Below are 27,582 nucleotides of genomic sequence, written 5' to 3' on the forward strand. Positions count from 1 at the left end.
CTTGTCCATCCTCCCAGGGCCTGCTGTCAGCTAGCCACCCCACTGCCCCATGCCTGCAGTGAAGACATTTACCACAACCTGGAAATGGCTGGTGACAGAAAAGTCCTCAGGGCCACAGCACTCGCTGTGGTGGGAATTCAGGTGCCTTGCCTGATGGTAACAAGGGTGGTTTTGCATAAACAGCTCTCTGAATCACACCCAGATGTGGCTTCCGACTTGAGTGGACCCCCATGAAGAGCTGCAGAGGGGGCTGGGAAAAGACAAGAGAATGGAGAAAATGAGGAGAAAGGAAACTACAGAGTGAGATAGAGAATAGATCTGACAGGTGTGACCACAGCAGTGTGACATTTATGAACAGTGTGGAAACAACGGCAAAGCCCCTGAATTAAAAACTTCCTGGGGAAATAAGCCACTCCACATATCGGTTGCTGAGGAAAGAGTGGAGGAGGCTGTTGACCCGTGTGTGTCCCCATGACTCAAAGAGGGAAAAGTCTAGCTGTTTCCAATATCCCGAAATCAGTCTTGCTGGGAGAACTGGGAAAATAAAAAAGAGATGACCCCCGTAGGAAGCTACCTTTAATCCCAAGTGCCCAAGGCTAGGAGAGAAGATGCTCCAGGTGATCCAGGACACCAGTGGCTGACACAGCCAGAGGTGGGAAGGGGAGGATAAAGATGGCACAGAAGTGAGGAGTGAGCAAGGGTCTGAGAGGGAAGGCCATGTGAGCACTAGGTGGCACCCACATCAGAGACTGACATGAGGATTAAAGGAGAGCATAGGTGATCTGTAAGAGTGTGATAGAAGAGAAGCAGCTTTACGCCCCTTGCTTGCAATTCTGAGCATTCTGTAGCAAACTCGTTTGGCCATCAAACCAGACCTCAATTGAGACAAGGCTATTTAAGCTTCCTCCCAGTTGGTGTAAATATTCAATAGTTTTGCTGCAGGAATGTTGCGTTTGATTATGAGGCTACCCCAACTCCCCAAGTGTGTTTTGTGGTGCTAGTTTCTGTATAAACCTGAAAAATTCTGAATTCCAAAACTTATCTGACCCCCAAAGTTTCAGATAAGAGCTTGTGGACCTGTGCTCAATTCTGATTCTCCTTCCTTCTTTCAACTGTTGTCTGTGAAAGGAGGGATGCAGGTATGGGAGACAGGAGACATGCAAATTCGTTTGTAAACTGTGGACGGGGGGAGGGGGGGTGCTGGTGGGGGGTAATGTGGACACCTTTGTGCACAAGTCATGAATAGGAGGGGTGAGCGACTATGTGTCCATCACCTTTTTGTCAAAGAAGCAGGAGTCAGTGGGCTACATGCTTCATGAGCAGGACAGGCGGAAACTAAGGAAGGCTCACATGTTGCAGGAGGCATGTTTGAAGAGCAGCAGGTCTGACAGAGTTTGCTCTTTAATACTCTCCCCAGCACACGGAAGGGGAAGGGGGTGGAGGTTGCTGCTATGAGAGAAAAAAAAAAAAAACAGCCACAATAGAGCTTCTGCCTTCAAAGGTTGGCTTGCCACCTGAAGCAGCCACTGCCCAGGGGGTGTAAAGAAGAGACAGCAGCGCCCAGCTTGGAGGTGCTAACTCCAGAGGCCAGCATCAGCAACTGGGCACAGAAAGGAGCTCCCTGGGCAGGGACCATGGCACAGCCACATCCCTGGTGGCTGTGCGTTCTGGGGACCCTGGTGGGGCTCTCAGCTACTCCAGCCCCCAAGAGCTGCCCAGAGAGGCACTACTGGGCTCAGGGGAAGCTGTGCTGCCAGATGTGTGAGCCAGGTAAGAGGGGGCCTTGGCAAGGGCCAGGCGAGTGGCGAAAGAGAGAGGACTGGAGTTAATACAGTAAATAGGCGCAGGGTGAGACTGAGCTCAAGCAAGGAGGGAAATCCTGCAGCTGTGGGGAGGCACCACCTTGAAGAGGGCAGAGAACCAGCCCTTCTCAGGCCTTGATCCCTTACCCTTTTCTCCCAGGAACATTCCTCGTCAAGGACTGTGACCAGCACAGAAAGGCTGCTCAGTGTGATCCTTGCATACCAGGGGTCTCCTTCTCTCCCGACCACCACACCCGGCCTCACTGTGAGAGCTGTCGGCACTGTAACTCCGGTGAGGTGGGCAAGGGTGTGTAGGTGGGGACACTGGACAAGCATTTGGGGGAGCAAGGCTGGTGATGGGTTTGGGGGTTCAAGGAGGATGAGGGGGTCAAAGCTTTAGCCTTCTTCAAGGCTCACCGCAAGTGGAGCCAATGCTGGGAAATGGGGCACCCTAGGTGGGGCATGAATTAACGTGGGCAGACATCTAGTATTTCAGGGAAAGGGATAAATAGAATTTGATGGATTGGTGAGAATGGGTCTATGGATGGGATCAAGACAATAAAATGAGAGAAGTGGCTCTATGACCCCAGGTTTCGGGCAAGCAACCCCCAACCAATAAACTGACTGTGTTCCCAGAGTGCACATGTGTAGATTGGCCATTGGGAATTTGGAATACATCTTTCTAAGGAAATAACAAAACAACCCAATAGGTAACAACCTTTTTTTGCACAAAAGCCAATTTGAGAAAATGAGTATGTATGTAGCCTGTGTTTTTATTCTATAGTTCCAAAAAAAAAAGGTTTTTTTTAAACTAAGAAGTATAATATCTGCAGTTGTGCTTATGAATGCTGTTATTATTTCTCCATCTTCGCTACAATTTCAGAAACTACGGCCAGTATACACTAGAATAGCAGGCTTTAAAGTGGCCCCTTTGAACAAATGTTCTCTAGCAAGACACTTTTTTAGAACTAGGTAACTGTAACTATTAAACTGCATACTTGCAAAATGTGTTTGGTGTCACTGGGTCTCTTGGTACTGGGTTTTGTTTAGTTTAGTTTAGAGACAAGGTCTAACTCTGTCACCCAGGCTGGAGTGCAGAGGTGCAATCATAGCTCCCCACAGCCTTGAACTCCTGGGCTCAAGCAATCCTCTTGTCTCAGCCTCTGAAAGTGCCAGGATTACAGGTGTGAGCTACAGTGCCTGGTGCTGTAAAAACAAAAACAAAAACCAAGACCGGATGTGGTGGCTCATGCCTATAATCCCAGCACTTGAGATGCCAAGGCAGAAGGGTATTTGTATATTTTGTAGAGACTTGAGCCCAGGAGCTCAAGACCAGCTGGGCAACATAGTGAGACCTTGTCTCTAAAAAAATTGGCTGGTCATGGTAGTGCACCTGTAGTCCCAGCTACTTGGGAGGCTGAGGTGGGAAGATCACTTGAGCCCGGGAGGTCCAGGCTGCTCACACCACTGCACTCCAGGCTGGGTAACAGAGCAAAACCCTTTGTCACACACACACAAAAAAAGCCGGTGCAGTGGCTCACACTTGTAATCCCAGAACTTTAGGAGGCCAAGGCAGGCAGATCCCTTGAGCCCAGGAGTTCAAGAACAGTCTGGGCAACATGGCAAAACCTTGTCTCTACTAAAAATACAAAAAGTTAGCCAGGCGTGGTGGCGCGAACCCGTAGTCCCAGCTACTCAGAAGGCTGAAGTGAGAAGATCACTTGAGCCCAGGAAGTAGAGGCTGCAGTGAGCCGTGACTGTACCAGTGAGCAGAGTGAGACCCTGTTTCCAAAAAAAAAGAAAAAAAGAAAACAAAAGCTTTTCCATTGCAAATCAACCAAAGAGGAACATCTTTAATACACAAGAAATATTCTTCAGTCTACTTAACTTAAAAATGTAACTGTAATAGATGCTTTTCTCTTGGCAGCGGCCCCTGCAGGGTTGGAATTTTTCCTAGTCAAAACCCCCTTACTCACTCTGCAGACCCTTCCTGAAGGTCTTCGCCCCATACTGAGCCATCTTCAGTCCCTTCACTTGTTCCAAACCAGCCCAATCCATGACCCTTCTCTGGGAGCTCAGCCAATAGATCCCAAAGTACTGCAGCAGCACCTGGCTGCAGAAGGACCGCAGGAATTGCGGCCAGGGGTGAGAAGATGGGCGGGCTGAATGAGCTCGGCCCTCTCAGGGCCTTAGTGCTGGCATCTGTGAGATGAGGACATGCCTGAAGTCAGCCTGGAATTTTGAGCCCAGGTTATACCTGGTAAAGAGAACTCCCAGGTCTCCGGATACTCACCACTGAAACAATAGCACCTCATTGTTTTTTTTGTTTGTTTGTTTTGTTTTGTTTTTTAATTATACTTTAAGTTCTAGGGTACATGTGCACAACGTGCAGGTTTGTTACATATGTATACATGTGCCATGTTGGTGTGCTGCACCCATTAACTCATCATTTACATTAGGTGTATCTCCTAATGCTATCCCTCCCCCTCCCCCAACCCCACGACAGGCCCCAGTGTGTGATGTTCCCCTTCCTGTGTCCAAGCGTTCTCATTGTTCAATTCCCACCTATGAGTGAGAACACCTCATTGTTTTTAACCTTCCCCAGCTGCTTCTTTAACCCCTCAATTTCCCTTTTAGCGGAGACCCTTGTCATCACTCCTCCCTACCACCAGTGCTCTCCCCTCCCGCACTGTCCCAGGCTTCCTCATTCTTCCCTTGCAGGACCTTATCCAACATGGCTCACAATTCCTGGGAAGCCATAAGGAAACCAAATTCTAGTAGCCACTCAGAGTCAGCATTCATTAGCAGGTCATGGGGCCATAAGGATGCCAAGAAGGAATTTGTCCCTCTGCTTGTCCTGACAAAAGGCATAAGTAGAAGAAAATTGTTAGGTTTGGTTATGACCTTTGACATTCTCCCTTTGACATCCTCCCTTTCTGCACCCCTCTTCCACCTGTCAGGGCACCTAGGACTCCCCGGGTCCCCACAAGCGTCTGCCCTAAGGCCCACCAGGCTTCCTTGCAGCCTGTCCCACATCTGGGTGTCACTGCCTTCCTCTGAATCACCCTCCTCTCAAACCAGTCACCAGCAAGCTCAGCCCAGCCCAGCTAGTGCCCTACCACCCCCGCCCGCAGGATAATTAACACCCAGCCACCCAGCATCGGACCCCTACACTTGACCAAAATGTGTATTTTAAAGGCAAATTCTCACGCCTATAATCCCAGCACTTTGGGAGGCCAAGGCGGGCGGATCACGAGGTCAGGAGATGGAGACCATCCTGGCTAACACAGTGAAACCCCATCTCTATTAAAAATACAAAAAATTAGCCAGGTGTGGTGGCACACACCTGTAATCCCAGCTACTAGGGAGGCTGAGGCAGGAGAATCACTTGAACTCAGGAGGCGGAGGTTGCAGTGAGCCGAGATCGTGCCACTGCACTCCAACCTGGGCGACAAAGCAAGACTCCGTCAAAAAAAAAAAAAAAAAAAAGGCTAAGTAACTGTAATCAAGTAACTATTTATTATTTATTTATTTATTTTAGTGTATTCACAGGTTGTGCAGCCACCAACACTATCTAATTCTATAATATTTTCGTCACCCCAAAGAAACTCGTACCCCTTAGCAATGACTCCCCATTTCTTCCCCCCAACCACCCCCAGCCCCAGCCCCAGCCCCAGCCCCTGGGAATCCCTAATATACTTTGTTTTGTTTTTTGTTGGTTGTGTTTGAGACAGGATCTCATTCTGTCACCCAGGCTGGAGCGCAGTATCATGATCTCAGCTCACTGTAACCTCCGCCTCCTGGGCTCAAGCGATCCTCCCACCTCAGCCTCCCCAGTAGTTGGGCCTACAGGTGTGCACCACCACGCCCAGCTAATTTTTGTATTTTTTGTAGAGACGGGGTTTCACCATGTTGGCCAAGCTGGTCTCAAACTCCTGAGCTCAAGCAATCCACCCACCTCGACCTCCCAAAGTGCTGGGATTACAGGCGTGAGCCACTGCACCTGGCTATTTTCTTTCTTTTTTTCTTTTTTTTTTTTTTTTTTGAGACGGAGTTTCACTCTGTTGCCCAGACTGGAGTGCAGTGGCCTGATCTCGGCTCACTGCAACTTCCACCTCCCGGGTTCAAGCAATTCCCTGCCTCACCCGGCTATTTTCTATTTATTGATCTGGTGCTGGTTACGCCTGTGAGCCAAATTTGTATAAATTCTTAAGCTTTACACTCATGTGTGCCTCTCTGTACGTATATTACACTTTAATTAAAAGTTATTAAAGTATTGGGGCAGAGCACAGTGGCTCATGCCTGTAATCCCAACACTTTGGGAGGCTGAGGCTGGTGCATCACCTGAGGTCAGGAGTTTAATACCAGCCTGGCCAATACGGTGAAACCCCATTGCTACTAAAAATACAAAAAATTAGCCAGGTGTGGTGACGGGCACCTGTAATCCCAGCTACTTGGGAGGCTGAGGCAGGAGAATCGCTTGAACCCGGGAGGCAGAGGTTGCAATGAGCCAAGGTCATGCCATTGCACTCCAGCCTCGGCAACAAGAGCGAGACTCCATCTCAAAAAAATAAATAAAAAATAAAAAAGTATCAGGGAGTACAACAGAAAGTTATATAAGCTCTTTCTACTTTTCATGGTTTCTATGTCTGAACCCATGAATCTTCCTTCTGAAAGGTCCAACTTTCTTCTTTAATAACAACAATAATGGCAAAGGCACTGGGGGACCGTGAGCAAAGGGCAGGCCTTTGCAGGGGTGGGAATGGAAAGGGAAGCACGTCCCTAGAGGTGGGCCTGGGATGGGGGTTGGGGGATGAAACAAGTGGACCTTGAAGCTCTCCACAGGTCTGAGTGTCCTATGCTCCCTGGTCCTCTCTTCCCCCAGGTCTTCTCGTTCGCAACTGCACCATCACTGCCAATGCTGAGTGTGCCTGTCGCAATGGCTGGCGGTGCAGGGACAAGGAGTGCACCGAGTGTGATCCTCTTCCAAACCCTTCGCTGACTGCTCGACCGTCTCAGGCCCTGAGCCCACACCCTCAGCCCACTCACTTACCTTATGTCAGTGGTAAGTTCCAGGCAACTCTCTGTGCCATCACGTGGGGTAGGGGTGATACCCCAACCAGTACTCCCCACTCCTACCCCTAGATAAGGTCAGCCTGTTTCTGCCTTCCCATCCCATCCAGTGCCTCTCAGGCCTTCAGATGTGCCCTATGGGGTTCCCTGCTGCTACTCATTCTGTCTCTGTTTTTCCAGAGATGCTGGAGGCCAGGACAGCTGGGCACATGCAGACTCTGGCTGACTTCAGGCAGCTGCCTGCCCGGACTCTCTCTACCCACTGGCCACGTGAGTTTTCTCCTTAATCCCCACCGCTAGAGAGAATGCATACAGGAGGGGCCAGGAGGGAAGCCAGACAGAAAGCTCCTAGGAGTAGGGATAAGAGGAGGGGAAAAAGCAGAGTCCACCATTTAGGAGAGGAGTTGGCCAACGGTGGCGGGTGGGATAGAAGGTGGGGGAAAGGGGAAAGGCAAGGTGACAGGAGGGCTGGGCTGAGGGAGCCAAGGGCTAGACCCTCCCCTAACCCCTGTGTGTCCCCTCCTATCACAGCCCAAAGATCCCTGTGCAGCTCAGATTTTATTCGCATCCTTGTGATCTTCTCCGGAATGTTCCTTGTTTTCACCCTGGCCGGAGCTCTGTTCCTCCATCAACGAAGGAAATACAGATCAAGTAAGAGGCAGAACACAGGTCTCCGGTCCTGCCCTTGCACCACACCCCACTGGCTCAACCCCACTGCCCACGCCTGGAATCTCACTGAAACCCACCAGCTCCACCTCACCAGCCTTGGTCCTACGCCTCCTCTCCCCTTAGCTGGCGTGCTCCTGACACCCCTCCCCCAAGCGCACCTGCCTCTGCCCATCTCCTTCTCCCGTCTCCCCCTGCCCCCACTGCTGGCCAAGACTCATCGGATCTCCTTCTGCAGACAAAGGAGAACGTCCTGTGGAGCCTGCAGAGCCTTGTCGTTACAGCTGCCCCAGGGAGGAGGAGGGCAGCACCATCCCCATCCAGGAGGATTACCGAAAACCGGAGCCTGCCTCCTCCCCCTGAGCCCGCACCTGCGGGAGCTGCACTACAGCCCTGGCCTCCACCCCACCCCGCCGACCATCTAAGGGAGAGTGAGACCTGGCAGCCACAACTGCAGTCCCATCCTCTTGTCAGGGCCCTTTCCTGTGTACACGTGACAGAGTGCCTTTTTGAGACCGGCAGGGACGAGGACAAATACGGATGAGGTGGAGAGTGGGAAGCAGGAGCCCAGCCAGCTGCGCCTGCGCTGCAGGAGGGAGGGGACTCTGGTTGTAAAACACACTTCCTGCTGCGAAAGACCCACGTGCTACAAGACGGGCAAAATAAAGCGACAGATGACCACCCTGCAGCTCTCCAGCTTCCTCTCTGAAATTCCAGTCCCAAAATCCAGGTTCCTGGCCGCCTCCTGGCTCAGGTCAGGATCTGGCAGAGGAGGTTTCTCAGCCGGTTATGTTGGGGCCTGCTCAAGGGCGGGGGTGAGAAAGGTCCCCAGGCTACTGTGGATCCTGTGTCTGACTCCAGATCCCCTTTTCCCACAGTTATATCTCCACTTTTTTGGGACAGGTGGGGAGCAAAAGGGTGCAGAAGTCAGGTCTTGAAATCACTTGGGGATTTCCGGGTGAGGTGGGTGGTGAGAAAGGAAACGGCAAGCAGGGCTCTGGCAGCTGCTGCAGATGGCTTCACACAGAGGCGGGCTGCCATCTTGCTCTAAGTGAAAGTGAAAGAAAAGTCGGCAGCAGAGGGAACAGAGAAGAAACCTAAAGGCTGCGGGCTGCCAGGTGTGCTTGGAGAGCCCCCTTCTCCCGCCGGGCCTCGCAAGCAGCGTAGGACTGTGGAGAAGGGCGGTGGGCAAGGAGGGGACTCGAGCAGCCTCCATGGGCACACAGGAGGGCTGGTGCCTGCTGCTCTGCCTGGCTCTATCTGGAGCAGCAGAAACCAGTGAGTCTGGGAGTCGGGGAGAGCTGGCTCGGAGAAGAGCTACTGAAGCCCCAGGGTGCCACCCTCCCCGAGATTCCAGAAGAGCAAAGGGGCCGGGGATGACCCAATCGCCTTCTAAGCCCAACAGGGGAAAGGCTCAGCGGCTGGCAAAGGAAGGAACCAACAGTGTGTGTGGAGGGAGGGTGGGAACTCCACAGGGAAAATGCTAAAGAGGGGCTGCCTCTGTGGCTGTGGTCAGGATCCACTGTCCTACAGAGAGGGCACTGGCCTGGGAGCTGACACTTCAGAAGAGGAAAGGACTCCCCAGGCGAGGAAATCACTTGGAAGGCGACCTTGAAGGCGGGGGAGGGGAAGGCTACCCGAAATGGGAGAAAGCAGTGCAGGCTGTCAGTGCCCCAGCAGCGGTAACTGTCCAGTCTCCTCTCTGCGGTGGCACTCGCTTTTTTTCTGAGAATTCCTTTGACTGAAAAGATAGTCTTTCATTCAACAGTTGGAAATGCAAGTATAAACTCCCCTGAGCAAGGCAAATCCAGGACTTTAACTCTCACCAAGAAGTATTTGCTTGGACTAGCAGGTGCTCTCCAGAAAGCTGGTTTGGGGGCTGACGGGAGAATAGAGGGACACAGAGACAGCTAGGATCTTGGATGGCAACTTTTACCCTTTGATGACTCCACAGTTTGAGGGTGGGGGCAGGAAGCAAGTGTGGAGTAGCTTTCTGGGGAAGGGGGTGCTCACCCCAGCCTTTGTCTGCAGAGCCCCACCCAGCAGAGAGGCAGTGGCGGGCAGTGGACGTGGTCCTAGACTGCTTCCTGGCGAAGGACGGTGGGCACCGTGCAGCTCTCGCCAGCAGTGAGGACAGGGCGAGGGCCTCCCTCGTGCTGAAGCAGGTGCCAGTGCTGGACGATGGCTCCCTGGAGGACTTCACCGATTTCCAAGGGGGCACACTGGCCCAAGATGACCCACCTATTATCTTCGAGGCCTCAGGTAAAAGCCTTCCACCTATGTCATTGGTCCTCCCGGGCTCCCTGCACCAGGACAGCCCGGGTCCCGATTACAGCCACACATACTGCCTCCCGTTGGCCCCGGTGTTCTCATTCTAATTTGCCCTCCGTGTGTGCCCTGCTTCTCCCCAGTGGACCTGGTCCAGATTCCCCAGGCCGAGGCCTTGCTCCATGCTGACTGCAGTGGGAAGGAGGTGACCTGCGAGATCTCCCGCTACTTTCTCCAGATGAAAGGGACCACTGTGGAGACAGAAGCTTGGTTCATGGCCAACGTGCAGGTCTCTGGAGGGGGACCTAGCATCTCCATGGTGATGAAGACTCCCAGGGACGCCAAGAATGAGGCTCTCTGGCACCCGACGCTGAACTTGCCCCTGAGCCCCCAGGGGACTGTGCGAACTGCAGGTAAGAAAATGAAAAGCAAGGCCAGGTGTGGTGGCTCACACCCGTAATCCCAGAATTTTGGGATACCTGAGGTCAGGAGTTCGAGACCAGCCTGGCCAACATGGTGAAACCCCGTCTCTACTAATACCAAAATTAGCATGGTATTAGATTACAGGCATGGTGGCGGGTGCCTGTAATCCCAGCTACGAGAGAGGCTGAGGTAGGAGAATCGCTTGAACCTGGAAGGCAGAGGTTGCGGTGAGCCGAGATCACGCCATGGCACTTCAGCCTGGGCAACAAGAGCGAAACTCCATCTCAAAAAAAAAAAAAAAGAAAGAAAAGAAAAGCAAGTCACAGAAAGTTTGGCTTTTCTAAAGTGGTAAGATATGGGGGACAGAAGAAGGAAGGGAACAAATCCACCTCCATCCACACTGGTCACCTCAGGACACCCCTAGGCCTTGGTCCTTTCTTCCTAAAAACCCCTGAGTCAGGCCAGGTGCGGAGGCCCATGCCTGTAATCCCAGCACTTTGGGAGGCCGAGGCAGGTGGATCACCTGAGGTCAGGAGTTCAAGACCAGCCTGGCCAACATGGTGAAACCCCTCTCTACTAAAATACAAAAATTAGCCGGGCATGATGGCAGGTGCCTGTAATCCCAGCTACTCAGGAGACTGAGACGGGAGAATCACTTGAACCTGAGAGACGGTGGTTGCAGTGAGCCGAGATTGCGCCATTGCACTCCAGCCTGGGCAGCTGAGTGAGACTCCATCTCAACAACAACAACAACAACAACAACAGTAACCCTGAGTCCACAAGAGAATGCTTCGCAGCCCCTACCTGAAGGTCCAAGCACACAGACAACCTGTGTTATTTCCAAAATGGAGATCGTTCTCATCTCACTGGGCTGCCGTGAGGAAATAAGACACATGATGCTATTCTGTTCATGGGCGCTGTCCACTGTAGTCTTATTGAGCCAAAACCCAGTTTTCTCCCAGTGAAAGGCTAGGCTGCTCTGGTGCTTCAGGGGTAAAGCTCAGGGATGCATCGTTTGTTCATTATCTTATTAGTAAACCCAGTACTTGCCTTCTCCAGCTCAGCACATCCTCGAGGGCACAAGAAATTGAGAACATGATGACAGGGTTCCCCAGAGCCCATTAATCCAGTACTCTGTGCCCTGCTTCTTTGAGTCTCCAAGAAGAGACAGCCAAGTCCAGAGAAAATTAGGGGCAACCGTCCTATCCTTGGAAAACCCCAGAACACTCTAACCTCTCTGTGGTCCAACCTAAATCTATCCTGACACATTAGAAAAAAAAGGTCCTCATGTCTTTCCAGTGTCTACCATACTCCTGGCATGCGTAGGTATTTCTCTCTTTTTATTCCAAACCTACAAAAAAAGGTGAAATAATAATATAATGAACACCTATATACCCTACACCTAGATCCACCAGTTGTTACCAGTTTGCCACATTCTCTCCCCCGACTCCTCATGTGTGTATATGTGTATGTGTGTATTTTCCTCTGAACTGAGAGTAAGTTGCAGAAGATAACACTTGAACCCCAAATGCTCCCATCCATAGCATGTATTAGTTTACAACGAAGGACAAGGATGTAATCCTTCATAGTTACAAAACCATCATGTCAGAAACAAACCGAAGTGGGGGAGTAGTCTACCCACAATGCAGGCAATAAGGGAGTGCACACTGTAAAACATTTCAGAACAATAATAAAATCAGCTAAAAGTCAGATGGCTTTATAGTCTCACCATCTCCCAACATTGGCAATTCTGAATATTATCAGTGATAAAATACTCCTCCCTGCTAGGGCAGACTGTCCCTATCCCCCCACACCACTGCCTAGTATGCCACGGATCTTCCTACTTTCAGATATTTTTTTTAATTGTTACGATAATAGTCTCAACTACAAAGTCCAGGGCATGCTGGTGCACACCTGTAGTCCAGCTACTCAGGAGACTGAGGCAGGAGGATTGCTTGAGCCCAGGAGTTTGAGTCCTGTCTGGGCAACATAGTGAGACCCTATTTTTTTTTTTTTTTTTTTTGAGACAGAATCTCGCTCTTTTGCCCAGGCTGGAGTGCCGTGGCACTATCTCGGCTCACTGCAAGCTCCGCCTCCTGGGTTCACACCATTCTCCTGCCTCAGCCTCCCGAGTAGCTGGGACTACAGGCGCCCGCCACTGTGCCCGGCTAATTTTTTGTATTTTTAGTAGAGACGGGGTTTCACCGTGTTAGCCAGGATGGTCTCGATCTCCTGACCTCATGATCCGCCCACCTCGGCCTCCCAAAGTGCTGGGATTACAGGCGTGAGCCACCGCGCCCGGCCTTTTTTAACAGAGTCTCATTCTGTCTCCCAGGCTGGAGTGCAGTGGCACTATCTTGGCTCACTGCAACCTCTGCCTCCCAAGTTCAAGTGATTCTTGTGCCTCAGTCTCCCAAGTAGCTGGGATTATAGACGCCCACCACCACACCAGCTAATTTTTGTATTTTTAGTAGAGATGGGGTTTCACCATATTGGTCAGGCTGGTCTTGAACTCCTGACTTCAGGTGATCCACCCATCTCAGCCTCCCAAAGTGTTGGGATTACAGGTGTGAGCCACCATGGCCAGCCTAAGACCCTTCTCTTTAAAAAATAATTAATTAAATGTCTCCAAATTCAAATTTCTCCACTTGTCCCATTTTTTTTTTTTTTTTACTGCTTTCTTTTTCTAAGTACACAATTCAAACAAGAATCATGCAGTGCATTCAGTTGTGCTGTTCTTTGTTTTAATCTAGAACATCTTTCATAGAATTGACATTTTTGAAGGGTCCAGGCTAGTGGTCTTGTAGAGTATCCCAACATTTAGATTTGTCTGATTGTTTTCCTCATTTCCTCATGACTGGATTTATGTTAAGCATGTTTGGCACAGATACTACTACCACATGCTTTTTTTTTTTTTGAGATGGAGTTTCGCTCTTATTGCCCAGGCTGGAGTGCAATGGCTCGATCTTGGCTCACCACAACCTCCGCCTCCTGGGTTCAAGTGATTCTCTGCCTGAGCCTCCCAAGTAGCTGGGATTACAGGCATGCACCACCACACCCAGCTAATTTTTGTATTTTTAGTAGAGACGGGGTTTCTCCATGTTGGTCAGGCTGGTCTCGAACTCCTAACCTCAGGTGATCCACCCACCTGGGCTTCCCAATACCACGTGTTTTTTTGTTTTGTTTTGTTTTTTACATTTTTTTTGAGACGGAGTTTCACTCTTGTCGCCCAGGCTGGAGTGCAATGGCGTGATCTTGGCTCACTGCAACCTCCACCTCCCGGATTCAAGCAATTCTGCTGTCTCAGCCTCCCGAGTAGCTGGAATTACAGGCACCTGCCACCATGCCCGGCTAATCTTTGTAGTTTTAGTAGAGACAGGGTTTTACCATGTTGGCCAGGCTGGTCTCAAACTCCTGACCTCAGGTGATCCACCCACCTCGGCCTCCCAAAGTGCTGGGATTGCAGGCATGAGCCACCGCACCCAGCCACCACGTACTTTTTAAACTATTGTTTCTAGTCTTCACAGCATCCTTGCTTAAGCAGGTGAGCTTGGTAACACCAAGTGACTTGTCAAAGGTCACGGAGCCAGTAAGTGGAACAACCAGGGTTTCAGAGTTTTTTCTGCTACTCTAGTAGTTCTTACCTGAACATTGATGGTAACTCTTAATTTTGCATGTGTATTTTTCCTGGTGGGAGATCGACAGCTTTCACTAAATTATCCTAGGGTAAGTGATCCCAAAATGGTGATGGCCATCATGTGTACCATGCTGCCTTTCCAGAGCCCCATTTCTTTGTGGTTCCATGTGACAGAAAATAAGCTCAACCGGCCTGTCAGGCGAGGAAGAAGAGGCAGGTGTATACCCACAACATGCCCACAGCTTGGAGATCAGGTGACCTCAAGGAGGAAGTAGCCCACAAGTCACCCCTCTTTTCCTCTTCACAGTGGAGTTCCAGGTGATGACACAGACCCAATCCCTGAGCTTCCTGCTGGGGTCCTCAGCCTCCTTGGACTGTGGCTTCTCCATGGCACCGGGCTTGGACCTGATCAGTGTGGAGTGGCGACTGCAGCACAAGGGCAGGGGTCAGCTGGTGTACAGCTGGACCACAGGGCAGGGGCAGGCTGTGCGGAAGGGCGCTACCCTGGAGCCTGAGCAGCTGGGCATGGCCAGGAATGCCTCCCTCACCCTGCCCAGCCTCACTATACAGGACGAGGGGACCTACATTTGCCAGATCACCACCTCTCTGTACCGAGCTCAGCAGATCATCCAGCTCAACATCCAAGGTGAGGCCAGGACATAGTTATCCCAGGCAAGGGGATATAACATGTCTACTGGGAGCGTTTCCAGATTGGGACCCAAACGCAAGAATGATTTCCTGAGAAGCAGGCTTCAATCCCACAACTTAAATGCCATCTTCATCATGGAAGCACAGATGGCATCAGATAAGGGGTCCCGTTGGACTCCAGGATAATTCCACCAAGAGATTTCCAGCCCAGGATCCTGCTGCCCTGCTGTGGCTGGCTGTCTCCATCACCCCAGTCCTTTTGGACCACATCCTGAGGAGCAGCAGCAGCAAACCAAGGCAGAGCAGTGGAAGCGGTTCTGACCATTATCACTGCTATCCTTTAAAATCTCTGGCTTAGAGGCCGGGCGCGGTGGCTCACGCCTATAATCCCAGCACTTTGGGAGGCTGAGGCAGGCGGATCACGAGGTCAGGAGTTCGAGACCAGCCTGGCCAATATGGTGAAACTCCGTCTCTACTAAAAATACAAAAAAATAGCTAGGCATGGTGGTGCACGCCTGTAGTCCCAGCTACTCAGGAGGCTGAGGCAGAAGAATCGCTTGAACCCAGGAGGCGGAGATTGCGGTGAGCCAAGATCATGCCACTGCACTCTAGCTTGGGCGACAGAGCAAGACACATCTTAAAACAAACAAACAAACAAACAAACTGGCTTAGAATGACACTAAGAAGCCAGCCAATCTTTAGTTGGCTTTACTATCTATCAGTTTTCTGGAAAATGTAACCCCCCCAACTTACGGGTTGCATCCAGGTGGGCCCCTCACACACCCCCGCCTTGGTACAACACCAAGGGACACTGTAGCCTCCACAATCTACTCTCATCTTGGCAGGAAGAAAAGGCTTCAGGCTCCTCCACTGTCCCCAGTTAGATCTGTGTGTAATCTTATTCTTCATTCTTTCTCCAGCTTCCCCTAAAGTACGACTGAGCTTGGCAAACGAAGCTCTGCTGCCCACCCTCATCTGCAACATTGCTGGCTATTATCCTCTGGATGTGGTGGTGACGTGGACCCGAGAGGAGCTGGGTGGATCCCCAGCCCAAGTCTCTGGTGCCTCCTTCTCCAGCCTCAGGCAAAGCGTGGCAGGCACCTACAGCATCTCCTCCTCTCTCACCGCAGAACCTGGCTCTGCAGGTGCCACTTACACCTGCCAGGTCATGCACATCTCTCTGGAGGAGCCCCTTGGGGCCAGCACCCAGGTTGTCCCACCAGGTACTGGGAGTGTCCTCCTTTTCCCCACCTCCACACTAGGGCTCATGGCTCTCCTGCCCCAGCTCATCTATGGCCTTGTTCTGCTGCCCATCCATTTTGTTCATAGCCCTGGCTTCATGCTCCTGCCTCTGCTCCTGGCTGTCTTTCCCAAGGCGGCAGCTGCCACAGGTTCTACCACACATCCCCTGAGACTTCATTATACTCCAGCCTCCAGGGTGCCAGGCAATGTGCTTAAGGCTGGAGATGACAGATGAATAATTCCTGATCATGCCCTCCAGGAGCTTAGTCCAGTAGACAGAGAAGATGGCATTTGAGCCAAGTTAACTAGCATAGAGGGAAGGGAACACTCAAGATAGAAACAATAGCATACATGAAAGCCAAATCATAAAACAGCCTAAAGAGAATTTGGAGAATTGCAAGTAATTCAGCACAGCTAGAGCCTAGGGTATATGGAAAAAGGGAAAGTGGCTCTGAAGCTTCAGAGGTAATTCTATTTATTGAGCATTTACATGAATCAAGCACTGTAGAAAGCACTTAAATGTATGATTTCATGGATCATGACTCCCATTTTACAGGTGAGTAAACTGGCATTTGCAGATGTCAATGAATTTGCCCAAGGTCACCTATCAATCAATGGTAAAGAGAGAATGTGAAAAACACGCAACCGGATTCCCTTTACGGGCTTAATTAAACCCTGTGGATCTCACTGGGCCTTCAAGCTGGAACTTCCTGAGAGCCATAGCATGCTGTTGAAAGGTTTTATTTATTTATTTATTTATTTTATTTTACTTATTTTTTTGATACAGAATCTTGCTCTGTTCCCCAGGCTGGAGTGCAGTGGTACGATCTCAGCTCACTGCAACCTCCACATCCTGGGTTCAAGCCATCCTCCTGCCTCAGCCTCCCGAGTAGCTGGGATTACAGGCACGCACCACCACGCCTGGCTAATTTTGTGTTTTTAGTAGAGACGGGGTTTTGCCATGATGGCCAGGCTGGTCTTGAACTCCTTACCTCAGGTGATCTGTCCGCCTCGGCTTCCCAAAGTGCTGGGATTACAGACATGAGCCACCGCACCCTGCCTGTTGGGAGGTTTTCAACAGGAAAGGGACAGGAAAGAACGCGCAACTTGAAATGGAAACATGCAGGAGCACTGGGCATTATTTGGTCGCTCATTAGACTGTGAACTTCCCCAAAACTGAAGTTTCACCTCAGCTCACATCATTCCCCAACTATTTACAAAATCCCAGTTAACTGGTGGTTTTTTGTTTTGCTTTATTTTATTTTGTTTTGTTTTGAGATAGGGTCTCACTCTGTCGCCCAGGCTGGAGTGCAGTGGCACGGTCTCGGCTCACTGCAACCTCTGCCTCCCGGGTCAAGTGATACTCCCACCTCAGCCTCCCAAGTAGCTGGGACCACAGGCACACACCGACACGCCCAGCTAATTTTTTGTATTTTTGGTACAGACAGGATTTCACCATGTTGCCCAGGCTGGTCTTGAACTCCTGAGCTCAAGCCATCCACCCACCTCAGCCTCCCAAAGTTCTGGGATTACAGGCATGAGCCACTGTGTCCAGGCAAGTTAAGTGTTAACGAATAAACCAACCTAAATCTCACTTGCAAAGCAATTTTTAAAACCTTGTCCTCAGGTGGAAAGAGGTAGAGAATTCTGTGTGGAGTAACCCAGAAGTATCCAGCAACCTTGAATAAGTACAAATGCTGCTGGGTGCCTTGTTCCAGGCTCCTCAATCAGGGACTCACACACACTCCTTTGCTCCTCCTCCCTGGGGTGGACACTGCAGATGGGGGCTCAGCTCATGATTCCTGTGCACGATGATCCCTGCCCACGTTGCTCTCACCTACAGAGCGGAGAACAGCCTTGGGAGTCATCTTTGCCAGCAGTCTCTTCCTTCTTGCACTGTTGTTCCTGGGGCTTCAGAGACGGCAAGGTAAGAGCCTGGGTGCCCTTGGCTCTGGCCCTGGCCCACCTCACCCACTCTAACCACCTCCTCACCCAGACCAGGGTGGAAGCCCAGATGCCCCAGTCTCCAGCCACCCACCCATCACAGCCTCCTGCTTTTGAGTTTGCCCTAAATGAAAATGAAACCAGATGTGTTCCCACTTGTTTTCTCCTAGCTGCCTCACTAAGGTCTGTCACTCTCCTGCCTCAGAGTAGAAAGAAAGAGTAGTCACGTGCTCCCAGGAGGACCCTAAGTCAAGTCACAGAGCTAAAAATGCATGAAGGTGGCACCAGCTCACAGGGCACTGGGCCTGGCTCTGCAGAGACCTCTGCCTTCCTTCACTTTGCACCCTGGGCTCATGCACCAAGGCAGAGAACAGGAAGAAGTGAGGGGACAAGAAGAAGGCAGAATGTCCAGATGGAGGTTAAGACCAAACAGCCAGGTTAGTGGTGTGATGGTAGGAAAACAAAGCTGGAAGAAATGGAGAAGGAACAAGTGAGGGACATGAGGCACGGGCTGGGGCTAGGCTACCCCTCCCAAACTCAGCTCTGTCAAAATAAAAGCCCCTTGTGTCTGCTGCAACCAAGTTTTTCCACTTTCCTGTCTTTCTCCACACTGGTCCCAACTGAGCCCTGTCCCCAAGCCTAGCAGCTCCAACTTGCAGTGTTTAAGTATGAAACAAAGGCCCTCAGAGGCACCCCTGGGGCTCCATCTCAGTTGCATCTCAGCTGCGATTAGGGTTCTGCTCCCTCGAGTAACTTCTGGGAGTTTCAGGATACCTGCAAATGCCTCACTCCCTCAGCTGCAAGGGAGAGACTTCTCCTTTTATTCGTTTCTAAAATGTGCCTGGTCAATACGGTGGAACTCAGCATACCAAAACTGTACGTGAAGATGATGGGGAAAAGGGGGTAAGGGGGTGTTCACTGACAGCCTTATCTGGGCACATCCCCTGGGACAGGACAAGCAGGCCAAGGACCTAGGAAGGAGCACAGGAGGCAGATGGAAGAGGCCTGAGGGAACCTGTGTTTGTTTGCCAGTGTGAGATGCCCTCGCAACTTCCTGTCTTCACTTCCTTTCACCAGCACCTACAAGAGTTGGGCTGCTTCAGGCTGAACGCTGGAAGACCACTTCCTGTGCTGACACACAGAGCTCGTCTCCATGAAGACCGCACAGCGTGTGTAAGCCAGCCCAGCTGACCTAAAGCGACATGAGACTACTAGAAAGAAACGACACCCTTCCTCCCAAGCCCCCCCGGCTACTCCAACCCAAACAACAACCAAGCCAGTTTAGTGGGAGCAATTTGTATTTTTTGCCTTTGCTCAGAATACATGAAATTGGTAAATATGCCACATGCCTTTGGTGGAAGTACAACTGCTCTTATTACTTTATACAAGTATGAGATCAAGGTTAGGAAAAAAAGACAAAGAGGTGATGACAGACACACAGTGGAAACCCCACATCGTCTCATGGCAAACCGAAGAGGGGGATGTGGGAAGCTCAGCTTCATTTGACTGCAAAGTCCCGGGGTTTACTTGCATGTTTGCTCATGCACATGGTTGGTGGGAGGGAAGGGGGATAGCAAAGACACACAGAAGAGGGTACAAGGTGGGTGAGAAAGAAAGTAGAAGGGCCAATACCCCCAAAGAACAAAGCCAACTACACCTGGTGAGCCTCAGAGGGACAGAAACCCAGGAATGATTCCTGTGATGGGGCTGGGAGAGCCAAGAGGACGGATTTGCTCCAGGCTTGGGACACATCGAGGACAGGAGTGGTTCTTCTCCAGCGGTGGCCCCCTGCATTAGGCAAGGAGGAGCCCAGAGGAGAGTGGAGACCTTCGAGGGGCCGTTGGGAGGGTACTGACTGCTTTCTTCCAGCTCTTCAGTCCCGCCCTTGGGCAGGACGAAGGGAATGTGGGAAACAAGGGCGAAGGGAAAGGAAGGATGGTTTTGCACAATGAAATGCTGCTGCATGGAAAGTGGGCATCCAGACCCTGCCTAGCATGGCCTCAGCCTCTTCCTGTTCGTGGACCGAGGGAAGAAGGAATAAAGGGCCATGGGCATTCTCCGCTCTGTTCCCAGCCTGCCCTCCTCCCCTTGCACCTGGGCTTATCCCACATTAATAGCCCATCCTGAAGCTCAGCAATTGCCCCGAAGATAGGCTGAGCAGATCCCATCCTCAGGTTCCACTGTCTATACACACAAACCATGCAAAGAGGAGGAAGAGAAAGGAGACAAAGTAGAATTCAGACAGGTAAGGGTGGTTCAAAGGGGAATATACTACAGGAAGAACAGAGAGGCGGCTCTCAAGGAGAGGGCCCCATGACAGCACAGCAATACACAAGCACACCTGTCACAGGCTGGCACGCCTCCCCCCAAGGTGGGGCTGGTGGGTCTACATGACTTCTCTGCATCCTGAGGATCGGCCGGGCCTCAGGAAGGACCTCTTGCCTCATCCCTGTCTTTGGCAAGTGCACGGGTGGTGTGGAGGAGAGAATTCCATGGGTGTCCAAAGATCTCACACTGCTAACACCCTCACGCTCCTTCATCAACAGAAAGAGAGGAACAGGACCCTCTTTAATGAGGGCAAGGAGTGGCTTCCTCTGAGCTTGTTACTTTCAAATTAAGCACTTGACTCACTGTTTCTCTATAACTAACAGGCAGTCTCTCTCTTTATGCCAACAATTAACTGGGAGCTAGGTGAAATTACTTGGCTAGATAAAACTACCGGCTAGATGAATTTATTTGGTGCCCTCATACAGAATGCTGTAGAAAATGTAAAGAAGAGAAAGCTCCTTCCAGCTAGAAGCACGTGGGACTGCTTTTAGGATGGAAATAAGTCCTGCTATTTTCACAATCCATAAGTGTTCTCCAGGCCTCTGGAGAACAAAGTAAAGTTATAAGATCCCCAAAGACACAGAAAATCTTGGACGAACAGATTAGAAATAACTACAAAAAATAAGTATCACTTTCGAAAAGGGTGCTGCACTGAAACCAAGTTGGACTTTGGTCCACCCCCAGGACGCTCTCCAGGTCTGGCCCAGGAGGGAAAGCTCCACATGACCAGGCAGCACTGAGTGAGCTGCCATCTTCCCAGCCCCTCCCTAGCTCCTGCCAGTGGCCAGGTTTTCTAGGAGACACCATGGGCACCGATACTCTTCTCCTCCCAAGTCTGGGCAGCTTCATGGGTACTTCGCCTCAGCCACTCCCCTCCCTGCCCCTTCCCTTGGCCTCCAACTCTTTGGGGCTTTGGGGGAACTTGAGAGTACAGAAGAAGCAGGTGGGGAGGAGGCGCCAGCTGTTGCTCTTTAGGTAGTGACTTAGATTGTGCCACGAGCAGCATTTCTGGTGTTGAGGGACAGAGTGCAAATAAACGCAACGAAAAAGGAGGAATGGGTGATGGAGAAGCCTGGGCTGGAATGCAGGACGGTGGGTGGGGAAGTGTGTTGAGAGAGCAAACAGAGGGAAGAGGACATGAATGTGGATGGCAATGGAGAACAGGGAAGGGGTGGTACATTCTCAAGTAAAAAAGTAGACTGGACACAGGAATCAGGAAGTCCCAGACGGAAAAGAGAAAGAGACAGGAGAAAACAAGAGGGCAAATTACACCAAGTTACCAGACATTCAGGTCTTTCCATTGTTAAGTGCCCCATCCCCATGGTCTCCCTCCAACCCAAGCCAGTGACACACAGCATAGCCCCACTTCCTCAGAACAGGAGGCGCCGTCTCCTTGCAATGCCTTGCAGGGGGAAGGCTTGTCCATCAAACAAATCCCTTGTCTCTGCCCTTCCCCCCTCCCGAACCAGGTGATGATCCCATAGCAGCGGTCTCCATACCTCAGTCAGAGCAGCCCCACTCCCCAGGCAGGCAGGCAGGCAGGCAGGGAGAAGACTCCAGGACCTTCCCACCTCTTCACCCCACCAGCAACTTCAGCGATACTTACTTACAATAACTACCACGATGATGGCACAGATGGCTCCCAGCATGATCATCATCTGAGGAAACATGGACAGAAAATGAGCCCTTGGATTTCGGGAATGAGGAAAAAAGCCACATCTCTAGTGGGAAACAGAATTCCCTCCATCCTTGGGACAGTGGAAAAAACCACCCATCACCCAGGAGATCTGCAGGCCTCTTAGAGAGGCCCTACCCTTTGGCTTCCCAGGGGATCATAACCGCAGTATGTCTGTATCTTTTCAGATTCATCACAGGACCTGCATGGAGCTCCTTTTTGCTTAGTTCCTGGTGTCTTGGGCTTTAGAAGGCATTCCAATAGAGACACAGACTCTGGATATTTAACCAATTAGTTCAATTTTCATTGTGAAGTGTTCAGCTCATTCTCAAAAGTTGCAGTTATTTAACAATATATATTTCAATCTGAGAAAGCTGATTTAAAAGAAAAATAAAAAAGTGTATATATATGTGTGTATATATGTGTGTGTATGTATATATAAGTGTATATATGTATATATAAAAAAATGTATATATATGTATATATATGTGTATATATAATGTGTGTGTGTGTGTGTGTGTATATATATATATATGCCTGAGCCATTGTGCTGATGTTGGGTGTGTCTGAAGATGAGACAGGTGAAAATTTCTGCAGGCAACTCCTTTGAGGAAAAGCTCCTTAACTAACCATTCCAAACTCCTCAGGGTATCACTTTTTCCCTGATAGCGGTTCTGAATACTCTAGCCTACCCTGGTGGCCAATTCTGGGTAATGCAATCTCAAGAGGAGGCTTTCCAGATTTCCTCCCAAGCGTTATGCCGGTCAGAGAGATCCTGCACCATTAGAGGGAAGAAATGTAGAAGCTGAGGGTTTTCTTGCCTTCTACCAGTGGAAGCTCAGGAAAAGATGGAGGAGGGGACAAGAAAATTCACCTTGCAGTTTTTCCACCAATACTTCCTCTTTAGCTTTGCAGCACTGCTCTCAAATTGTGATGCTCCTGCCTGCAAGGCATCAGCTCGGTCATCCAGCTCTGACAGCTTCTGGTCCCTCTCCAGGACCTTGTCCACGTTCACACGCATGATGTCCACCACCTGAGGAGGGCATAGAAACAAAGCTGCTAAGCTTCCTGCCAGAGACAGAGGAAACGACAACCAGAGAATCACAAGTCTGGCCCTGTGCAACTCTAAAGGGTGCTTTGCCTGTCAGGGCCTTTGACTATTCTCCTGTGAAAAAAGGAGAAAAGATAAGAAGTTCCCTTTTGTTTCCAAACTCCTAGATTTGGAAACTTTCAGAGAAAAAGCTATCTACCTACCTCCTCCACTTGTGCCTGGGTTTGCTGTAGTCGTCTGTTACTGGTCAGGTTAGGAGGAGGGCCAGGGGGACCCCCACCTGGGGCAGTCCCTTCTGTCCCTTCAGCAGGTGGCTGAGCTGGAGCAGACCTGTGGAAAGACATGTGCAGAGTACACAAAGTGACCAAGACAAGAAAGGAGCTGGGCGTGGTAGCACACACCTGTAGTCCCAGCTACTCAAGAGGCTGAAGTGGGAGGAGCGCTTGAGCCCAGGAGTTCGAGGCCAGCCTGGGCATCATAGTGAGACCTCATCTCTAAAAAAACAGACAAAAAGAAACGACTCACATGCATCCTCACCCCAAACCACTTAAACAATTATGATTAGACTATACAAAACTAGAATGGATTCTCGCTCGTTGGCAATATGAAGTAGGGAGACGCAGCATAGAGGCAAGAAGTAAAAGATGAAAGACTCTGCAACAACATTTGGATGGGGTTCAGGGACATCCAGGATGGCATCAAGACATCTTGTCTGGGGCTATCCTTTGACCCAACTCAAACAAGTCCTCTGCCATGACGGCTACAGGGACATATGACCTAGCCGTGTCCTAAATGGCATTTCCCCGCTGATATGGTTTGGCTGTGTCCCCACCCAAATCTCAACTTGAATTGTATCACCCAGAATTCCCACATGTTGTGGGAGGGACTCAGGGGAGGTAACTGAATCATGGAGCCCATCTTTCCGGTGCTATTCTCGTGATAGTGACGAAGTCTCATGAGATCTGATGGGTTTATCAGTGGTTTCTGCTTTTGCTTCTTCCACATTTTCTCTTGCTGGGGCCATGTAAGAAGTGCCTTTCACCTGCCGCCATGATTCTGAGGCCTTCCCAGCCATGTGGAACTGTAAGTCCAATTAAACCTCTTTTTCTTCCCAGTCTTGGGTATGTCTTTATCAGCAGCGTGAAAATGGACTAATACAGTAAATTGGTACCAGTAGAGTGGGGTGTTGCTGAAAAGATACCCAAAAATGTGGAAGCGACTTTGGAACTGGGTTAACAGGGAGAAGATGGAACAGTTTGGAGGGCTCAGAAGAAGACATGAAAATGTGAGAAAGTTTGGAACCTCCTAGAGACTTGTTGAATGGCTTTGACAAAAATGCTGTTAGTGATATGAACAATAAGGTCCGGGCTGAGGTGGTCTCAGATGGAGATGAGGAACTTGTTGGGAACTGAAGCAAAGGTGACTCCTGTTATGTTTTAGCAAAAAGACTGGCAGCATTTTGCCCCTGCCCTAGAAATTTGTGGAACTTTGAACTTGAGAGAGATAATTTAGGGTATCTGGCAGAAGAAAAGATGCAGTACTAAAGAAAAAAACCATTTTTTTTTAGAAGAAATTCAAGGCAGCTGCAGAAATTTGCATAAGTAGCAAGGAACCTAATGTTAGCCCCCAAGACCATGGGGAAAATGTCTCCAGGCTATGTCAGAGGCCTTAACAGCAGCCCTTCCCATCACAGGCCTGGAGGCCCAGGAGGAAAAAGTTATTTTGTGGGCCAGGCCCAGGGTCCCCATGCTGTGTGCAGCTTAGGGACTTAGTGCCCTGTGTCCCAGCCGCTCCCACTGTGGCTGAGAGGGGCCGATGCAGGGCTCGGGCCGTGGCTTCAGAGGGTGGAAGCCCCAAGCCTTGGCAGCTTCCACATGGTGTTGAGACTGCAGATGCACAGAAGGCAAGAACTGAGGTTTGGGAACCTCCGTCTAGACTTCAGAAGATGTATGGAAACGCCTGGATGTCCAGGCAAAAGTTTGCTGCAAGGGTGGGGCCCTCATGGAGAACCTCTGCTAGGGCAGTACAGAAGGGAAATGTGGGGTTGGAGCCCCCACACAGAGTCCCTACTGGAACACTGCCTAATGGAGCTATGAGACGAAGGTCACCATTCTCCAGACCCCAGAATGGTAGAACCACTGGCAGCTTGCACCGTGCACCTGGAAAAGCCACAGACACTTAACACCAGTCCGTGAAGAGAGCCAGGAGGGAGGCTGTACCCTGCAAAGCAGCCAGGAGGGAGGCTGTACACTGTAATGTCTGTCAGCTCACCCCTTTTTATATTCAAGTTATTGGTTATGGTTATTGGTTTATATGCCCAGTTATTGGGTTATGCTTCACACAAGATGAGGAAATCAGGGCTGCCATAAGGGCAGCTTGGAAAATCACCAAAGGCAAAGTCTATGTAGGTGGAGTGAGTCAGGACTGTTTGTTTGCTTTGTTTTTGGCAGAGAAAATGGGGGTTTCACTTAGATAGAATCTGGGGACCAAAGCAATTACGTTAGTTACGGAAACTGTTCCAAGAGCATAGACAGGAAGCAAAAATGCTAGAAATTGTCCTCAATGTGCATGGATTATAGACATTCTGTCCCTTCCTTTTCTGGATTTGACAGAGTCTCAGATGACTCCCTTGGTTACTTACATCCCAAAGAGATCCTGGTTTACTGTACTGTACACACAGAGAATGTTCTCTCATTCTGTACCACTCAAAGCCAGTGTGTGGTCTTCAAAACAAACTCCTCTCCATGTCCCAAAACACGGAGGCTAAACTCACCTCCTAAAGAATTCCTGGAAGTATAACCTAAGTCATGAGATGTTCACGGCCAAGGAAGCACCCACAGGCGGGGGGAGATCTCTCAAATTTGATGGAGAATAGAAATTACAGTAAGAACTCCTCAAACAGAAGCAGAATCTCACCAAATATACTTCACAGGAGCAGTCCAAGAGTAAATGCAACAAAAATGAAACCACAAAGTCACCAAAAAGGAAATTATTTGGCTAATTACAATAGAACTAATACCCAGAAGCTCCTTCTCCTTGATTAAGTGAATTTCTTTTAGTCTAAAAAGATAGAGAATAACTCCTCAGAGAGGCTATGGTAGCAGATTACACCTGACTCATTCCCCATTTAAATAATCGCTTTTCCATTTCCCTCTAAGGTGCAAAGGAGGTAAAGCAAAGATAGATACAAAGTAATGGGAGCCATAAGACTCTTATCCTGCCACTGAGCTAGCTAAGCAATCTAGCTCTTGACTTAAGGCAGAAAATTCAATGAGTAGGTAGCAGCCAGTGTTGGAAGCAGTCCAGGATGGTGGCACCAATGACAAGATTAAGGTCAGAGACCTCGTGATGCCCCGCCAGCCACCACGATTTTTCTGTTGCCTTCTGTTCATCCCACGTAGATACTATCTGGAAGCCCCCTCCCCAAAATGAAAACAACTGGAATTCTACGGCTTGCCCAAAATGCATAGAACACTCATATCTGGTTAAAACCATAGAAATCAAAAAGAAAAAGTGAAATGGCTATGAAGTATTTGCAAGGCCAGTTTCACTTACTACTTGTTGGGAGTTGGAAACACTCAGCAGTAAAATATCTAGGGATAATTACAACCCTTATGTAACACAAGTAAATCTTTCCCTTTTTTGTCACTTAGAGAAGCAACATAAATACATCTAGGACCAGGCCAGGGTAGTAATCAGAAAGAAAAATCTGTATTAGACATATTGACGTCTTGACAGAGAAGTACTTCATTTTTTAGCCGTAGTTTTCCCTCAGGATCTTGCGAAGGGGGTGATGTTGAAGACTGCTGGAGACTAAACTGTGTGTGTCGGAGGAAAGGGGGAAAGCTCAGCTCTCCCTATTTCTCCTCCAACTATTTGGTAAGACTCGGTGATAGAAAAACATCTCCTATATGAATGGCCTTGGTATGAACAGCCGCTTGGGATGACAGGCCACTATCCCACTACCCCTTGAGTCTTTCTGAGCTGCTCACCTGGTGCCAGAGAACTGACAGATAAGTTTCTGGAGCTTTGCTCACTGCCGTGAGGGGAGCTAGACATCACACTTTGGGTGAGGGATAAACAAATCCAGAGATTGTAGGGCAACCCAAGTTACCAACTGGCAGTTGCACCCATGACTGTCTCTCCTGAGGCGCTAAGTAGTGATTTCGCCAGATGACAGAAATGCCTTTCGAGTCCCCTACCCAGTTGTCTCCATCCACCACCCCCAGCCCCCGCCCTCTCCGAGTCTCCACTATACCAAAACCAGAATGAGGCGCCACTCAGACGAGAGGAGAGGGTGCAAGGATTGTGGGACCCCTGCGCCCCTGCCTCGCCCGTGGGGTGCTAGCTGTGGCTGGTGCGAGAATGGGGTGCTGGCCACCCTCCCTGGGGGTGGCCCAGTCCGGAGGCGGCGCCCGGTGGTAGCTCCCCGCGTTGCTGCAGCTGCTGCAATGCGCCATTTTCCGTCCCGCAGAGTCGGGAGCTTGGGGTGAGAGTTGTCAAGGAGGTGCCGAGCCCCCACACCAGAGTCAACTCACATTTTTCTGACAGAGTGAGTGAGGGTCTGTTCCTCTCCGGAGGCTGCGGCGAGACACCCGGCGAGGGACGCTGCGGCTGAAGGGGACGGAACTGCCGAGCTCCGCCTCGCGCTGACCACCCCGAGGTCTAGCTGCGGTGGAACTTACTGCAGCTGCCGCGCCGGCCCCCGCCTTTATTAGTGCTGACCACGCCTCCCGAATAACGGTGACAACCCCGCGGCCCAATCCATGCCCAGGACGGTCGCCCAGCGCTACAGGCCTAGCCCGCCCCGCCCCTGCCAATTGCC

The 27,582-nt window shown here is 50.4% G+C and overlaps 3 protein-coding genes across 10 annotated transcripts; 2 read left to right on the forward strand and 1 right to left on the reverse strand.

The window, feature by feature from the left end:
• The first annotated feature begins 1,464 nt into the window (after positions 1-1,464).
• CD27 (CD27 molecule) lies at positions 1,465-8,229 on the forward strand. 2 transcript variants are annotated; one of them, XM_054527869.1, is made up of 7 exons: positions 1,465-1,770; positions 1,963-2,099; positions 2,686-2,762; positions 6,677-6,867; positions 7,056-7,145; positions 7,407-7,526; positions 7,780-8,229. In XM_054527869.1, exons 1-7 carry the CDS (start codon positions 1,635-1,637, stop codon positions 7,902-7,904), a joined length of 876 nt encoding a protein of 291 aa, XP_054383844.1. In that variant the 5' UTR covers positions 1,465-1,634; the 3' UTR covers positions 7,905-8,229. The 2 variants fall into 2 exon arrangements, with proteins under 2 accessions (XP_054383844.1, XP_009245631.3); XM_009247356.3 differs by lacking the exon at positions 2,686-2,762 and having other exon boundaries at positions 1,963-2,094; positions 6,688-6,867.
• TAPBPL (TAP binding protein like) lies at positions 8,201-22,121 on the forward strand. Of its 5 annotated transcripts, XR_010135627.1 has the most exons (8): positions 8,693-8,819; positions 9,573-9,803; positions 9,953-10,222; positions 14,177-14,515; positions 15,438-15,740; positions 17,603-17,686; positions 17,874-18,140; positions 18,781-19,049. XR_010135627.1 is itself a non-coding variant. In NM_001135268.1 (7 exon segments), coding segments are annotated over 5 exon segments (981 nt in total). In that variant the 5' UTR covers positions 8,201-8,295; positions 9,573-9,803; positions 9,953-10,047; the 3' UTR covers positions 18,861-19,066.
• VAMP1 (vesicle associated membrane protein 1) lies at positions 10,216-27,582 on the reverse strand. 3 transcript variants are annotated; one of them, XM_054527870.2, is made up of 5 exons: positions 27,296-27,579; positions 22,961-23,087; positions 22,581-22,739; positions 21,638-21,689; positions 10,216-11,583 (listed from the first exon to the last, which is right to left on the reverse strand). In XM_054527870.2, coding segments are annotated over exons 1-5 (351 nt in total). In that variant the 5' UTR covers positions 27,298-27,579; the 3' UTR covers positions 10,216-11,572. The 3 variants fall into 3 exon arrangements, with proteins under 3 accessions (XP_054383845.1, XP_009245627.1, XP_009245626.1); XM_009247352.4 differs by lacking the exon at positions 10,216-11,583 and adding an exon at positions 12,871-17,596 and having other exon boundaries at positions 27,296-27,582; XM_009247351.4 differs by lacking the exon at positions 10,216-11,583 and adding an exon at positions 12,871-17,670 and having other exon boundaries at positions 27,296-27,582.

This window comes from Pongo abelii, chromosome 10 (assembly GCF_028885655.2).
Source record: "Pongo abelii isolate AG06213 chromosome 10, NHGRI_mPonAbe1-v2.0_pri, whole genome shotgun sequence".
NCBI lineage: Eukaryota > Metazoa > Chordata > Mammalia > Primates > Hominidae > Pongo > Pongo abelii.